Genomic DNA, 18200 nt, shown 5'->3' with positions numbered 1-18200 from the left:
GCACAATGTTAGAAGATGGTGAATGCTCAGGGGAAAACATAGAGCAGGGTAAAGGGGATCAGGAATACTGGGGGGAAGGCTTGCAACTTAAAATGTGGTGGTCAGAGTAGGCTTCATTGAGAGGTATTGTTTGGTCAAAGACCTTAGGCAGGAAAGAGAGTGAGCTATGAGGATCTAAGCAGTTAAAGGGAACAGGTTGGTGGGAGTCACTTCCAACTCTATAATTTAGTCCTATCACACATTTCAAAATAAGTTTGGAATTTTAGCAAATGAAATTCTATTGATTATGATGAAATAATAGGAACGAAGATGACTTCCTATATTGTGTTTATTAATGAAAGCTGTTCATCCCTACTATAACATCATGGAAACTCTGCATTTGAAAAACATTTCTTTTAAAACTTCCAAATTCCAGGAAGGATGTTGTACCTTCTGTTGGTATCTCAGAATTTGGAGATTAGAGCAGATAATTAGTATAAACTTGTTAGAGAACTGGGCTGTCGTCTTAAGAAAGAGATGTAAAGAATCTTCACAGCGCATTCAAAAGTAGAATTGTAGGTTTGCTCTTCAGAATCATATTGCTTTTTGAAGAAAAAAAAAGAAAAGCCAACAAACACCCAGCTGCTTTGATTCAAAAAAATAATGTTTGTCTCTGATGTTGAGTTCTGCAGTGCCAGGCATTTGAAATACAGAGGGCTTTGACATGTGCAGAATGAAAAGCCAAGAATATCTTCACTGTTAACTTGCAGTCTTGTGTTACAGGCACACAAAAAGTCCCTCTGGACGGTTGAACCCAAGGAAGGCACAGTTCCCCCAGAAAGTGATGTTGAACTGACACTGACTGCCAACCTGAACGACATACTGACATTCAAAGACACAGTCATTTTGGACTTTGAAAATAGCAACACATACCGGATACCTGTCCAGGCTTCAGGAATTGGCTCCACCATTGTTTCAGATAAGCCCTTTGCACCAGAACTCAATTTGGGAGCACATTTTAGGTAAGGAAATATCATGGACCAAGTTTTATGCATATCACTTATATTCTATAAGCTGAGCATCACTCCTACTTTGGAAAATTATTTTTAAGTAAACAGAGCTAGCCTCGTCAGCCCCCTCCCTTCCCTATCTTCACTTTTCCCCCTCCAGATGGGTTCATCAGCCACAAGAAGACATTTCCTAGTCATAGTTTGGTTACATTCTCCAAGCTGTGTCCCTCTACACTAGAGAAGAGATGGTTCACAGGAAGTATATTCTTCTCTGAAACTTACAGTGGCTTCTCTGTGACAAATTCAGAATCTTGAACATGATTTCTCTTCTTTGATTCCAATATATTGTTAATTCCTCTCCATGAATGTAGAAAATACAAATGGACCTTAGTGATAACCTAAGTAGAGTATAACTAGGAAGGTAAAAATATATTGCAGGGACTTCCCTGCTGGTTCAGCGGTTAAGATTCCGTGCTCCCAATGCAGGGGGCCGCGGTTCGATCCCTGGTCAGGAAACTAGATCCCGCATGCATGCCGCAACTAAGAGCCCATGTGCCACAACTAAAGATCCCATATGTGGCAATGAAGATCCCACGTGCTGCAACTAAAGACCCGGCGCAGCCAAATAAATAAATATTTTTAGAAAATTTTATATTTATATTTATATATATATATATATATATCTCAAATGTATCTTACCAGGTATTGCAAAGCCAGTAATTTTTTTTTTTTCGTATATGTTCTCTGCTTGCCTCCCCACCGTAGCACCAGCAACTGAGGTGGTTGTAGTTGGCTCCACCTGATCACTCAGGAAAAGCTAGAGAGTCTAAATATTTAAATAATAGGTGGTACAGTGTAGACATCTCTGAGCAGAACGATCTAAATGTGACTCTAAAAATGTATGGGGTTAGAATACTAACCATGGAGGACATGTGTGTGGGTTTGTTTATGGTTCCTCAGAAGAGTCATGCATTGTCACTAGTTGACGCTCAGGAGCTAGCTGAATTGGTGCCTGTTTGTTTCAGTGCTGTGAACAGATCTCAAGGGGATGCTCCTGCCTTTTGGCCTAAGGCCCTGAAACCAAGATGGACACAGTGTGTTTAGAGATGTACCTGACAAAATACTGTTAGGAACCCTCCCCCCAAACCCATCCATACCTCCTTTCCTCTGCTTCATCTACAAAATATGGCACTTAATTGAAAATACCATAAACCAATAGGAGTTAAGTAATAGGCAAGTGAGATCGTTAATTGCATATGTTTTCAGAGAGGCATCCAATTACAGTTTTTGTGTCAACTAGATACGAAAAATGCTCCCCTCCTCCTATCCATTGACCATATGATAGGGCATTTTGTCATTGCATACTATTCCTGTTTCCAAATTTATTTGTTAAGTGCATTCAAATATAATTATAAAAAACAATATACTGCAAACCAGACTTAATTACATGTTCTCCTTAATCTACAAATAGTGTCAAATGGCCCCAAAGGATATTCTGACACTTGCCTAGAATTGGAGGGATAGCTGATAGTTTTCAACAAATATAGAAGAAACCTGTATCTTTTAGCTGCCAATTTCTGCTCTGCCTAAACGCTGTTGTTCTTCTTTTTGACATAAAATCTTGATGCCAGCAATCTCCAGAAGAATCATCAAAAGCAGGGGTGGGAAAACTGCAGCCCATTGCCTGTTTCTATAAACAAACTGTTATTGGAAGACAGCCACGCCCATTCATGTACATATATTGTCTACAGCTTCTTTCACACTACAGTGGAGAGTTGAGTAGTTGTGATGGACCACGTGTCCCAAAAGGTCTAAAATATTTATTATTCAGTCCTTTACAGGAAAAGTTTGCCAATTTTGGGGGCAGAGGGATCTAAAGAAATACCCGTATGCCACCTCTTCTGATGGCATATTTTTGGACAACTCCTTTAAATTTTCAGAGCTTCTGTTTCTTCATCAATAAAATTAATCAATATGCTTAGTATTACTGGGGTGCTATGATGACTGAAGGATACACTGTGAATAAGTGACAGAGACCCTGCCTAGTTTATAAAATAGTATATGTTATTTATTATTTTCCCCAAAACCTACATTTAGCCCTGAAGTCAAACTACAAAGTGAAGACTCCAATGAGCATGCCCCATTGGACATATATTTAGCTAATAATGGTTATACCTGACAACTGGCAAACACTCCTTATTATTTAGCAAGCTTCAACTTGCTTATTAGACATGGTGTCTTTCCAAAGGAGGGACAGATGGGATGAAAACTCAAAGCCCCCAAAAATAAAAAATAAATCTTAAAAGTCCTGAGATGAGTTTTTTCCCTGAAGAGAATATTTTAAAGTAAGCTTATAAATCAGTTTAAAAAAAAAAAAAACTCAAACAAAAACACATTTGAACCACCTCCAAGATCTTAGAAATTTCAGTGTCTAGCAAAGAGACAGACAATAAAGAGGTCTTTAGTAAATATTTGCAGAATAGATGAATGAATGCATGCATGCATGCATGCGTGGTAGCATCTTTAAAGCACATTAGTCTGAGATAAATGACCAATCCAGGTGGTGTTCTGATGCATTATAGTCCCCTTGACCTTTGGTAAGGTTTAGAGGATATGTGTTGTTTCTCTTTAAAGTTCCCTTCAAATGGAGTCCATCACAAGACATTTAACTAGTTACTAGAAATTTACTCAACACAATTTGAAATATACTTCTCCTTCAGTAGCTGTTTTGCTTTCACTTCTCAGTACCATTTCTCGTAAATTGAAGTGATTTTCACATGAACTGTATCTGTGTGTTATGTGGCAGCTTAACCTGCTGAGAAAGACTGGGGATGGGTGGGCCACTTCCCCACGGCCCCTTTCCTGGTGATGACAACTCAGGGACCAAACTCAAGTCACTGACTCAAGTCTAATGACCCAACGAATAGATGTTACCTTGTCCTAGTAGTTCCTAGCAGTATCACCATTTAGCCTTCCTACATTAAAAAAAAATGTCTATTTTTTTTTATCTATTTTGTTGCTCACTTTTTAAATACTTCCGGAGGAGTAAATCCCAAGGCTGTGGAGCTGAACGGAACAACTCAAAGCTGAATCCTCTCAATCCTTGCCTCCTCTTTTCCAGCCTGGACACCTGTTATTACCGCTTCAAGTTGACCAACAAGGGACGTCGGGTCCAACAGTTGTTCTGGATGAATGAAGATTTCTGTCCCCAAGAAAAGCTGGGTAAGAAGAGACTGGCTAAGAAGAGGAGTGCTAAGAGCCACTGCCAATCCCAGTGCTCCCGGGCACCCAGGGATCCTCAAAGCCCCGTGTTTCAACTCCACCCCATCAGGATGGAGCTGTACCCAGGCCAGACGATTGACGTGTTACTTGAAGGCTATTCTGCCACTCCCAGGGTAAGAGGACACACATTTAGAAGCTATTATTCTCCTAAATAAATCTTTGCTCTATTTCTTAGGAGAGTCCCTCGACATTTATCTGAAGAAAGGCTGTGGTTTCTCAAGGATTGCATACAGCACTGAGTTACCATGGCAGCACCCATTGCATTCAAGGTTCAGCTCTGCTGAGTTTTCTGTTTCTACAGCTACCATGAACCCAGTCTTAAAATACTGTTTAAAGCAGGTTCTCATCCCCAGAGTCAACAGAGCCAGCAAGTCTCTGGTAGAGGGACATCCACTGTCCGGCCAAAGCTAAGCCTCTGATTAATACTTAGCAGTATTCACTTAATATTTATTTTTAAGAAAATGTTTTCCTTAAAATTTCTCGGCTGCCTCTCCTATCCAGGTATTGGGATATCCTTAGTTCCTTCCCTCTCAGCTTGACTCAACAGCATCACATTTATAATCATCATCTTTTTATGTATCAATGAAAGAGCTGCATTTATCTTCAGCAACTCTGATGTTCTGCTCTTATTCACATTATCACCATTCTGCTTAAGACATTTAGGCAGATCCAACCATGTGTCTGTTTATTCCTATTCCCTCATGGAGGCTGGAAACCGTTAACAACCTAAAAGAAAGACTTCTGAAATCACTTACAAGCCTCTTCACAAAGGCAGACTTTGTGAATGAGAAATGATGGTTACCTGAGCTCCTGCTGGTGTCACCAAATTAGGATGTGATGCTGAACTTTATCCTCATGAAAATAGGAAACAGTAAGAAATTGCCTCCCAGCAGACGAGACAGGAAAGCTGGTTCCCTGCTTAGTTCCTCGAGGGTCATGGATGGCACTTTGCTTCACTTACGTTGTTTCTTCACAGAACATTTTCAGGAAAAACACATCCTTAGTTTAAAAAAGAAGGTTATTTCCCATTATGGAGTGTATAATATGTTTTTTCTCTCTGTTACTGAGGGGTTTAGCCAACTTTCACTGAGTATGTACCACATGACACACACCATGCTAGGCACCAAGGATGCAAAGATGAATAGAATGCAGACCCTCATCTCAAGACACTGACAGTCTGTTGCAGGCATGTTTACAGTGTTGTTCTCAACAGTTGACTGTATTTTAAAGGCATTAAATCTGAGCTGCTGGAGTTCTAAATTCAGTTGCAGCTTTACTAAAATCTCCCCTGTATTCCAAGTTCTGCTACATAATTGAGAAGACTTGAATTCATTAACATCTGACACCTGAGCAATCTTCAATAAAGGCTATTCATGTTATAAATTCACTTTGAGTCCTTTCTACTCTATAAAAATCTAAGGCTCTTAGGTCCAAAGAAGTGTTAATTACCGTACACGATTTTTAAATATTCAAATGTGAAAGGCGAAATTTTTCCAGCCAGCTTCCAACTACCTTGATAAGAAATTGTGTGTAACTACCATTGAATATTTTTGTTCAACTGTAGTTGAGTTACAATGTCGTGTTAGTTTCAGGTGTACAGCACAGTGATAGCCCATGAAGGATTTTTATCTGCATCTTCCATCACTGTCTTGTGTATCCAGTCCCTAACAGCCCTGATAAATCTTCCATAAGTACACTGGATGAGCTGAATGTAAATTGATTGTGTCCTCAGGGACAGTCAGCAGTAGACACAGGACCCATCCTGGACACATCTAACCAATCAGACTTTGTGTGACAGAGACCCATCCCTGACATGCACTGCTCAGAAAAATGTGTTCCTCCCTGGTGTCCCCAGGCAGATAGTTGAGAATCATTTTGCTGATTGTTGAGAATTAGGTCTTCCAAGCTATAGAGGTTCCACAAACGCTGGTATATCTTGTCTGCAGATAGTCAAAGAAAAGCTGGTGTGCCACACCATCATCGGGACACAAAAGGGGAAGAGCCTGGTGATGACGGTGAACATCATCTGTGAGTTCGTGGCACCGTTCATCCAGCTCTCCACCAAGCAACTCGTATACCGACTGGAGAAGGTCAGTGGGGCTGTGTTGGGGAGGGCCGGGTGCTCCAGCTAGGGGTGCGCATGTTCACGCTTTCATTTTGGAAGCTAAATTAATGGGAATCCTGTTACACCCACACCCAGCCAATGTTTTTTAAGCTTCAGAGGCCAATACACATTCAACTAAAAATTCTGAATCTAAACCTACATTCTTTTGAAAAGTGAATTGCCATAGAAATTCTACTTCCATCATCCCTGATGTATAAGACCAAAGTGAAGGGGTATTCCAGTGCACTGAAAATGCATTTCAGCCCATCATTTTACTCTAGCTAGGTAAAATAAACATCACAGTATAGAAATGGTTGGAGAAGAATTATTGATAATTACAGTAACCAGTAAGAATAGCTGCCACTATTGATTGGTACGTGCTGGGCATTGAGCCATGTTCATTACATACATTTTCCCATTTGTCCCTCACAGCAATCTCTGCAGGAGCTTCTCTTTCCCATGATACACAGGAGGAAACTGAGACACAAGTTAAGCTATTTTGTAGATCACCTAACACTGCTTGGGAATAAACAACTTAAACTATTTGATTCAGATTCTTTGATGTATATGCCCATAACTGTCTATAACTTTATGTGCCGTTAAGGGTGAGTGGTAAGTGGGGGAGGCCCAGAACAGGGGAGAGATGGGGATGACTGCTGCTCAGGGCAGTGGGCTGGGTGGTGAAGAGGAGGGGAAATATCACAGCAGGACTTGACCTACTCCTAGGCAGGTTTCTAGCAGAGAATTATTTACTGTTCAGGACAGGTATGTGTGGAACATTTCCTCTAGGTCAAGGGCTGTGTGGGTGCTAAAAATCTGACATAGTCACAACTAAGAGACTGGTTGAGATTACAAACTGTCAACAAACTATTAAAATTTAATTGTTTAAATTATAATTCTAAACAGCGCTATGAAGAAGAGGTATAAGTTGCAGTGAGAGTATGTATCAGGAGACGTGACCTTATTTGTACATGAGGTCATAGATGGCTTCCTTGAGCAAATGCCTCAAGTTGGGACTGGGAGGACAAATAGAAGTCGATCTGGTGACAAGTGGGGGAGAGAGAGGTAGGGAACAGCATATGCCAAGGGCCTGAGTCACGAGAGAGCTTGGTCAGCATAAAACCTGAAGGGCCACCTCAGACAGAGATTATGCCAAGAATGACAATGAAGTCCATCTAGAGAAGTGGGCAGGGGCCAGGTGTGTGTGGCATGACTGGGACACATGTTGTGAACTTCGGGTTTTGTTTTGGGTGACCATTGGAGGGCTTCAGGGAAGGGAGTGACATGGTCAGATGTATTCATTGAAACAGTCACGCTGGCTACGGAGTGGAGTATTTATCAACACCTACCATGTGCCAGGCACTGTGTCGGGTCGTAGAGATACAACAGTGAGAATATTCCCTCCGTGATGAACTTCACAACCAACTGGGAAGACCAAGCATTAAGGAAGATCCCGTGGTGTGATCTGTGCTGTCACACGAAAGGACTGGGTGTGGCAGTGCCTAACCGGTCATGGGAGAACAAACCAGGGTTCCTTCTGTTAACGGAGGCTAGCAAGAGAATGTTCAAGACCATTTGTTCTGGTGCATTCTATATATATTGTTCATATTAAATAAATATCTGTCGAACACCCACCATGGATAAGGTGCTCTGCCAGAAGATGAATAAGGGAACTTATAGGCTAGTACAGGAGGTGAGATGTACAAGTTCAATTCAAATCAACAAATAATTTTTGAGCACCTGCAGTGTATTAGGCAGTAAAGACACAGCAAAAACCCTAACCTAACAAACTGGTGGGGAATGTAGACACTGAAGAAGTAGGATAAAGGTTTCAGTTACAGGATGCTAAACTAACTGTGACAATCTCCATGAGACATATAAAAAGAAAATACTACCAGAATTCCTTCTACAGTTGTTAAGCTTTCATTGCTGTTTTAAATTCTTCCTTTTTCAAGTAATCAGGAAAGATATTTACTGGCAACAGCTGTGCCAAAGTTGGTTGCATCATATTCTCTCTAAATGTAGCCATTCAGAGAACATTCAGTGAAGATTTATTGAATAGCTATTCTGTGCAAGACATTACAGTATATGATAAATATGCAGCTTAGTTTCCTATTAGATTTTTTTTCCAAAGTACATAAACACTCATAAAAATATGTGGGTAGTGTTCCTTTTCCTCTGTTTATATGCTTTTTTTTTTTAAAAAAAAAAAGCATATTCTTGTTTAAATGTATACTGTTTGAATTTATCACTAGAATAAAATAGCAAATATTTTGAATATGACAGTGACTTGTTGAATTTAAAGAATGAATTCAGTCATTACGCCCTATTTGTTTTTGTCCTTCTCTCCTTCCTCCCAAATATCGCAAGTTTGAAATCTGTCCTACTACTGTATTCTTCATTGTTCATTTACTGCTCACATTTCACTCCATATCAGGGACAATGAAGAAATGCGACTTCATTACCCAGGGTGTGCAGGAGACCTGTCTTGGTACACCCAATTATCCATTCTGTCTCCTTGTTTTTGGCTCAGGGCAGTGTATCTGATTTAGTACCTTAGACTTTAATGATACCAAGCCTGCCTATGGGAAGAATTTTTCTATAACCGTTTCCTCAGATTTGATCTGCTCTATAACTATTGTACCGTTCAGAAGCCATGGTACTATTGTACCGTTCAGAAGAGATAAAACCACATCTCTGTGGAATTGAAAAGGTCAATTGAAACTAGCAGTCAGTTTGCTTCATGAAGTCCAGAAGCAAATCCTGTCTTCTGATATTTGGCGAGACAAGCCAGAGAGAAAGGGTCATTTTAAAATAGAACGGGTTCTCTGTCCCTCGGCTCTTTCTCATCACTAACCTCTAAATGGTCTCTTGCCAAAACCAACCGAGTGTGGCTTCTTCACTTCAAAGCTACCTGCAGTGACACAGCAGCCTGGGGGGAAGGTCGAAAGTGCTGCTTCATCCCTCTCCAAACGGTAGTATGAAATCTGCAAGTGCAAGGTGAACCCAGTACCTATATTACCATGTTAGAGGGAAGGGAACAGTGGCAGCTTCTCGTCGTAAGTGCCAGACCGAACCTCCGAAAAAACTTTGGGAGTGCCCAAGGGGCTAATGAGGTACAACCGAGGCAGGTGGCTCAAGCCAACTTTATGGACTGAATGTCTGTGTCCCCCAAAAATTCATACACCAAAGCCCTAATTCCGTATATGATCATGTTGTAAGTGGGGGCTTTGGGAAGGGATAGGGTCGTGGAGGTGGAGCCCTCATGAATGGGATTAGTGCCCTTATAAGAAAAGACAAGAGAGGTGATCTTTCTCTCAGGCATGTGAGGACACAGTGAGAAGACAGCTATCTACAAACCAAGAAGTGGGCTCTCACCAGACACTGGATGTGCTGGCACCTTGATCTTGGACTCCCCAGCCTCCAGAACTATGAGCCGTCAATGGCTGTTGTTTAAACCACTCAGTCTGTGATATTTGTTATAGCAGCCTGAACTGACTAAGACACCATGGACACTGGTCACCCAAGCTCGCTCAGAGCCAGTGGCTCCAGGAACCACAGTGGAAGAAAGACTATGCTGGACAAAGAAGCAGAGGCAGAGCAAAGCATGGAATCAGGAGGACTTAACTGAAATTGGAACAGGGAGAAAAGCAAATCAAAACAAATAGGTCTGGGAAAAATAGGCTAGAGTTGTTGGAAGAGCCAGGGAATGGGAGGGAGATTCTTTTTGGAGGCCAGAGACTGAGGTTTCCGGTCACTTCCTAGTGATATTAAAGGACCCCCTTTCCAAGGCACACAATGAACAATGTGGATCCCAATGTCAGAGTGAGAAAAATCCAGTCTGACCGGAAACTTCCAGCTTAAGATCCATTTATGATGTTTTCTACTGCTGAAAAATGAAATTTGATCTAACAGAGTGAACCATGCTTCTAAATCAACTCTCCCAGTGTTATCAAGAAAATTTTCAGGAAATAGTTATGAGCGTTTGTCAATATAGCAAGATAAATATATTTGCAAATTGGGTATTTTAAGCATGAAAAGAATATTGTGTAAGGAAAAAATGTTTTATTCACTGTAATGATACATGGGTTCTTCCATAACATATCATTCATTTATTAAACTTTGTTTTATGATGCTGTGGAAACTTCTGTAGTAACAGTTCTACCCAGAGGCATGGCTTATATAGGTTTTTTTAAACCAGGCAACAAGAAAGTAAGAAAATCTAATCTGTTTTCTGGCTTAAGTAGGATCTCTTCTAGTGAAATGGATACATAGATACATAGAAAATATCTATACATATATCTACATCTATATTAATCCCTCGTAGAGATTTAGATAAATCATTTGGAATGTATGGTGGACTACTGAGAAGTGAACCTATATAATATATAGATATAAATTATCTATATCTTGATAGATAGATGACAGATATAATATAAATCCATACATCTATAGATATAAATAGAGAGAATGCTAATTCTGCTGTTAACAATGAATATCAGACATTTGTTGCTAAAGGCTTACTGTGTTTACCATAAGCTGGTTTGTTTCCTCTTTTCTCTTTTTTGCAGAAACCTAACACTATCCTGGAACCTGATTACCAGCCCTTGGTCATGAAGAACATTTCCAACCTGCCTGTGAACGTGTTGCTCTCAACAAGTGGACCCTTCTTTATCTGCAAGGCTGATAAATCCCCACTGCCCTCAATTCCTGAGGTAACTGGACAGAGGGTGTCCTAACTCCTAGGGGGATGCTGCGTGTGTGATAAAAGAAGAGAATAGTACTGGTACACTGCCTAATTTCAGTCGAGAAAAATATAAAGAATCCAGGAAACAGAGAGGAAAAATCTAAAATGAGTCATAATATCAATAAATTCTGATATCAATTGGTAGGAAAACCATTATTTACAATGTGAGAGCTTCTTGCTCATTATTATGACCCTTTCCTTCCTGCCCATTATAACGAAGCTCAACTTTAGAAAACAGTGACTTCCCACTAATGAGAGGAAAGATCTTTTAATCCCCCTCAAGTCTGACTAAAACTCAAATTTGACCAAAACTCAAAGCCCCAACCCTAAACCAGCCAGCCCATCTCCAGATAGTGAGAAATGTGAACCAGGCTGAAGCAGGAGGCTGTGAGCTCCCCTGGCCACCAGTCTGGGGCAGGATGCAGTGTTCTCTGAACATTCCCACAAGATCATCCCCGTGATCCTTGGCTGGGCATGAGCACACCAGTGGGAATGGCTGGGCCCTGGGGCAGGTGGCACTGCAGAGCGGCAGGGAAGGAGGATTGAAGGAGAGACCAGCCCCACACCCCATGGTGTTCGGCCTCCCAGTCCAGGGAGATAGCTAATGGAGAAGTGATATAGAGGAGGAAGTGAGGGCAGGCAGCAATCACAGGATCTCAGAAGAGGGAGCCTGGGACTTAAGGACATCTGCTATGAGCCACACTTGGGGAGACGGATCTTTGTGGAAGATGGGGGATAGAGCCACTGGGTGAGAGCGTGTTGCAGACAGTACTGCACTGCCACCCTCCCCTGCCCTTCCTTCCTCACTGATTCTTTAGTGGGTCTCATTCAAACATGATTTGGGGGAAAAAATAGCTAAGATCTTTGAACAGAGAAATAAAAGGAGGAGATGATCATAAGCAAGAGGCAGTTGAAAACCTCCTGCAAGGGAACCTATGCCAGGAAGGAAACCCACAGTACAAACAGGGAGTTCTCTACAGTCTCACAGAAATTACAGGTGATATGACCTGTCTTTAAAAAGAGCTCAGGGACAAGATAAAAGTGTTCAAAGAGGAGATGAAGAGTGAACTCAAGAGCAGAGGAAAACAAATGGATGAGAAAATGAAAATTCAGGTATGAGCAGCTTTCTCTGTCTGGGTGGGAGGTTAGACCCACTCTTGTCCCTCCTGAAATGTTAATAAAAGTAGAAATGTTCAACAGGAAAGACACCCAGAGCAATAAAATAAAAGGGGAAGAGGAGGGTATAACCAAATAATGAGAGATTTAAACAAATTCTAGAAGATAGAATGAGGAAGGGAGTGGGTGGACAAAAAGGCATAAAGACCTGAAGCATGGAAAATTCACCAGTGAGGCTGCAAAGAAGTGGGAGTCATTCAGCCCAAGTAGCCTGGGCTTAGAGGCAACGAGTGGAGCAGAAGGCTGAAAACAGAGGGATTCTGTCTGTGCACCAGCCTGCTGTCCCTGCTGACCCCACTCAAAAGACATGGGCAGCTGACTCTTATCCCAAGACATAAAGATAAATGCTCTTCCCCAGAGAAACTCATCAAAACGTTCGGGGAAATTGAATGTTTCCTGTGTCAGTGTCGATACCCCAGAATAATCCCTGGTGTCTGAGTTGTGTGCATCACCTGATTTTCCCCTCTCTGCCCAAAAAAACTGTTCCATAGTGTGCTACAGGAATTGAGAAACTGTGGCCTCGGGATTGTCGGGATGCCACGGTGGGTCAGGAACTGCTGTTTCTTGTAATAACTCTTGCAGTACATTTTGACCTTTTATATTACTTGCACATATAACTTTAATGAAAAGCATACATATAATTTTAAAAATAAAGAACTTCTACAAATCAACAGGAAAAATACCAACAACCCAATAGAAAAATAGGCAAAGGAAATGAACAGAGAGTTCACAAAAAGAAAAAGAAAATAGCTTTTAAATATATGAGAATATGCCCAACTTTACTCATGTTGGAAGAAATGCAAATTAAAATTGCTATGAAACACATTATTTTTCCTATAAGATTGGCAAAGAGCAAAAATTGGATAATGCTTTGTGTTAGGGAGGGCATGTGGAAACAGGCATCCCCTAAGGTATTGAGGAAGTGTACATTGGAAGATAGTATGGCAGTAGCCGTCAACATTTTTTTTTTTTTAGTCATCAGTTTTATACACATCAGTGTATACATGTCAATCCCAATCGCCTAGTTCATCATACCACCAACCCCAGCCCCCCACAGCTTTCCCCCCTTGGTGTCTATACGTTTGTTCTCTACATCTTTGTCTCAACTTCTGCCCTGCAAACTGGATCATCTGTACCATTTTTCTAGGTTCCACATATGTGTTAATATACGATATTTGTTCTTCTCTCTCTGACTTACTTCACTCTGTATGACAGTCTCTAGATCCATCCACATCTCAACAAATGACCCAATTTCATTCCTTTTTATGGCTGAGTAATATTCCATTGTATATATGTACCACATCTTCTTTATCCATTCATCTGTCAATAGACATTTAGGTTGCTTCCATGACCTGGCTCTTGTAAATACTGCTGCAATGAACATTGGGGTGCATGTGTCTTTTTGAATTATGGTTTTCTCTGGGTATATGCCTAGTAATGGGATTGCTAGATCATATGGTAATTCTATTTTTAGTTTTTGAAGGAACCTCCATACTGTTCTCCATAGTGGCTGTATCAATTTACATTCCCACCAACAGTGCAGGAGGGTTCCCTTTTCTCCATACCCTCTCCAGCATTTGTTGTTTGTAGATTTTCTGATCATGCCCATTCTAACTGGTGTGAGGTGACATTGTAGTTTTGATTTGCGTTTCTCTAATAATTAGTGATGCTGAGCAGCTTTTCATGTGCCTCTTGACCATCTGTATGTCTTCTTTGGAGAAATGTCTATTTAGGTCTTCAGCCCATTTTGGATTGGGTTGTTTGTTTTTTTAATATTGAGCTGCATAAACTGTTTATATATTATGGAGATTAATCCTTTGTCCGTTGATTCATTTCCAAATATTTTCTCCCATCCTGAGGGTTGTCTTTTCGTCTTGTTTATGGTTTCCTTTGCTGTGCAAAAGCACTTAAGTTTCATGAGGTCCCATTTTTTTATTTTTGTTTTTATTTCCATTACTCTAGGAGGTGGATCAAAGAAGATCTTGCTGTGATTAATGTCAAAGAGTGTTCTTCCTGTGTTTTTCTCTAAGAGTTTGATAGTGTCCGATCTTACATTTAGGGCTCTAACCCATTTTGAGTTTATTTTTGTGTATGGTGTTAGGGAGTGTTCTAATTTCAGTCTTTTACATGTAGCTGTCCAGTTTTCCCAGCACCACTTACTGAAGAGACTGTCTTTTCTCCATTGTATATCCTTGCCTCCTTTGTCATAGATTAGTTAACCATAGGTTCATGGGTTTATCTCTGGGCTTTCTATCTTGTTCCATTGATCTATATTCCTGTTTTTGTGCCAGTACCATATTGTCTTGATTACTGTAGCTTTGTAGTATAGTCTGAAGTCAGGGAGTCTGATTCCTCTTGAGTTTTTATCCCTCAAGACCGCTTTGGCTATTCGGGGTCTTTTGTGTCTCCATACAAATTTTAAGATTTTTTGTTCTAGTTCTGTAAAAAATGCCATTTTTAATTTCATAGGGATTGCATTGAATCTGTAGATTGCTTTGGGTAATAGAGTCATTTTCACAATATTGATTCTTCCAATCCAAGAACATAGTATATCTCTCCATCTGTTGGTATCATCTTTAATTTCTTTCATCAGTGTCTTATAGTTTTCTGCATACAGGTCTTTTCCCTCCTTAGGTAGATTTATTCCTAGGTATTTTACTCTTTTTGTTGCAGTGGTAAATGGGAGTGTTTCCTTAATTGCTCTTTCAGATTTTTCATCATTAGTGTATAGGAATGCAAGAGATTTCTGTGCTTTAATTTTGTATCCTGCAACTTTACCAAATTCATTGATTGCTCTGGTGGTTTTCTGGTGGCATCTTTAGGATTCTCTATGTATAGTATCATGTCATCTGCAGACAGTGACAGTTTTACTTCTTCTTTTACAATTTGTATTCCTTTTATTTCTTTTTCTCCTCTGATTGCCGTGGCTAGGACTTCCAAAACTATGTTGAATAATAGTGGCGAGAGTGGACAACCTTGTCTTCTTCCTCATCTTAGAGGAAATGCTCTCAGTTTTTCACGTTTGAGGATGATGTATGCTGTGGGTTGCTCGGATTTGGCCTTTATTATGTTGAGGTAGTTTCCCTCTATGCCCACTTTCTGGAGAGTTTTTATCATAAATGGGGGTTGAATTTTGTCAAAAGCTTTTTCTGCATCTATTGAGATGATCATATGGTTTTTATTCTTCAATTTGTTAATATGGTGTATCACGTTGATTGATTTGCGTATATTGAAGAATCCTCGCATCCCTGGGATAAATCCCACTTGATCATGGTGTATGATCCTTTTAATGTGTTGTTGGATTCTGTTTGCTAGTATTTTGTTGAGGATTTTTACATCTATATTCATCAGCGATATTGGTCTGTAATTTTCTTTTTTTGTAGTATCTTTGTGTGGTTTTGGTATCAGGGTGATGGTGGCCTCATAGAATGAGTTTGGGAGTGTTCCTTCCTCTGCAATTTTTGGAAGAGTTTGAGAAGGATGGGTGTTAGCTCTTCTGTAAATGTTTGATAGAATTCACCTGTGAAGCCGTCTGGTCCTGGACTTTTGTTTGTTGGAAGATTTTAAATCGCAGTTTCAATTTCATTTCTTGTGATTGGTCTGTTCATATTTTCTATTTCTTCCTGGTTCAGTCTTGGAAGATTATACCTTTCTAAGAATTTGTCCATTTCTTCCAGGTTGTCCATTTTATTGGTGTAGAGTTGTTTGTAGTAGTCTCCGAGGATGCTTTGTATTTCTGCAATGTGTGTTGTAACTTCTTTTTCATTTCTAATTTTATTGATTTGAGTCCTCTCCCTCTTTTTCTTGATGAGTCTGGCTAATGGTTTATCAATTTTGTTTATCTTCTCAAAGAACCAGCTTTTAGTTTTATTGATCTTTGCTATTGTTTTCTTCATTTCTATTTCATTTATTTCTGCTCTGATTTTTATGATTTCTTTCCTTCTGCTAACTTTGGGTTTTGTTTCTTCTTCTTGCTCTAGTTCCTTTAGGTGTAAGGTTAGATTGTTTATTTGAGATTTTTCTTGTTTCTTGAGGTAAGCTTGGATAGATATAAACTTCCCTCTTAGAACTGCTTTTGCTGCATCCCATAGGTTTTGGATTGTCGTGTTTTCATTGTCATTTGTCTCTCTATATTTTTTAATTTCCTCTTTGATTTCTTCAGGGATCTCTTGGTTATTTAGTAGCGTATTGTTTAGCTTCCATGTGTTTGTGTTTTTTATGGTTTTTTTCCCTGTAATTGATTTCTAATCTCATACCATTGTTGTCAGAAAAGATGCTTGATATGATTTCAATTTTCCTAAATTTACTGAGGCTTGATTTGTGACCCAAGATGTGATCTATCCTGGAGAATGTTCCATGCACACTTGAGAAGAAAGTGTAATCTGCTGTTTTTGGATTGAATGTCCTATAAATATCAATTAAATCTATCTGGTCTATTATGTCATTTAAAGCTTCTGTTTCCTTATTTATTTTCATATTGGGTGATCTGTCCATTGGTGTAAGTGAGGTGTTAAAGTCCCCCACTATTATTGTGTTACCGTCGATTTCCTCTTTTATAGCTGTTAGCAGTTGCCTTATGTATTGAGGTGCTCCTATGTTGAGTGCATATATATTTATAATTGTTATATCTTCTTCTTGGATTGATCCCTTGATCATTATGTACTGTCCTTCCTTGTAACATTCTTTATTTTAAAGTCTATTTTATCTGATATGAGTATTGCTACTCCAGGTTTCTTTTGATTTCCATTTGCATGCAATATCCTTTTCCATCGCCTCACTTTCAGTCTGTATGTGTCCCTAGGTCTGAAGTTGGTCTCTTGTAGACAGCACATATATGGGTCTTGTTTTTGTATCCATTCAGGGAGCCTATGTCTTTTTGTTGGAGCATTTAATCCATTCACGTTTAAGGTAATTATCGATATGTATGTTCCTGTGACCATTTTCTCAATTGTTTCGGGTTTGTTTTTGTAGGTCTTTTTTTCTCTTGTGTTTCCCACTTAGAAAAGTTCCTTTAGCATTTGTTGTAGAGCTGTTTTGGTGGTGCTGAATTCTCTTAACTTTTGCTTGTCTGTAAAGCTTTTCATTTCTCCATTGATTCTGAATGAGATCCTTACCAGGAAGAGTAATCTTGGTTGTAGGTTCTTCCCTTTCATCACTTTAAGGATATCATGCCACTCTCTTCTGGTTTGTAGAGTTTCTGCTGAGAAATCAGCTGTTAACCTTACGGGAGTTCCCTTGTATGTTATTTGTTATTTTCCCTTGCTGCTTTCAATAATTTTTCTGTCTTTAATTTTTGCCAGTTTGATTACTATGTGTCTCAGCGTGTTTCTCCTTGGGTTTATCCTGTATGGGACTCGCTGCGATTCCTGGACTTAGGTGGCTATTTCCTTTCCCATGTTAGGGAAGTTTTCGACTATAATCTCTTCACATATTTTCTCTGGTCCTTTCTCTCTCTCTTGTCCTTCTGGGACCCCTATAATGCGAATGTTGTTGCGTTTAATGTTGTCCCAGAGGTCTCTTAGGCTGTCTTCATTTCTTTTCATTCTTTTTTCTTTATTCTGTTCTGCAGCAGTGAATTCCACCATTGTGTCTTCCAGGTCACTTATCCGTTCTTCTGCCTCAGTTATTCTGCTATTGATTCCTTCTAGTGTATTTTTCATTTCAGTTATTGTATTGTTCATCTCTTTTTTTTCTTTAATTCTTCTAGGTCTTTGTTAAACATTTCTTTCATCTTCTCGATCTTTGCCTCCATTTTCTTTCCGAGGTCCTGAATCATCTTCCCTATCGTTATTCTGAATTCTTTTTCTGGAAGGTTAACCATCTCCACTTCATTTAGTTGTTTTTCTGGGGTTTTATCTTGTTCCTTCATCTGGTACATAGCCCTCTGCCTTTTCATCTTGTT

At 39.8% G+C, this 18200-nt stretch overlaps 1 protein-coding gene across 7 annotated transcripts in view; it reads left to right on the top strand.

Moving 5' to 3' along the window:
* The window catches only part of HYDIN (HYDIN axonemal central pair apparatus protein), a 432533-nt gene that overhangs the window by 243278 nt on the left and 171055 nt on the right, over positions 1–18200 (top strand). For all 7 annotated transcript variants that reach the window (XM_079907197.1, XM_079907191.1, XM_079907192.1 and 4 more), the window contains 4 exons: positions 763–1001; positions 4111–4384; positions 6218–6361; positions 10947–11090. In XM_079907197.1, coding sequence (XP_079763323.1) covers positions 763–1001; positions 4111–4384; positions 6218–6361; positions 10947–11090 — 801 coding nt within the window. The remainder of the gene's footprint in view (positions 1–762; positions 1002–4110; positions 4385–6217; positions 6362–10946; positions 11091–18200) is intronic.

Source organism: Stenella coeruleoalba, assembly GCF_951394435.1.
Source record: "Stenella coeruleoalba genome assembly, chromosome: 20".
Classification (NCBI taxonomy): domain Eukaryota; kingdom Metazoa; phylum Chordata; class Mammalia; order Artiodactyla; family Delphinidae; genus Stenella; species Stenella coeruleoalba.
The sequence above is the reverse complement of the archived record's forward strand: the minus strand, read 5'-3'. Positions and strand labels throughout refer to the sequence as shown.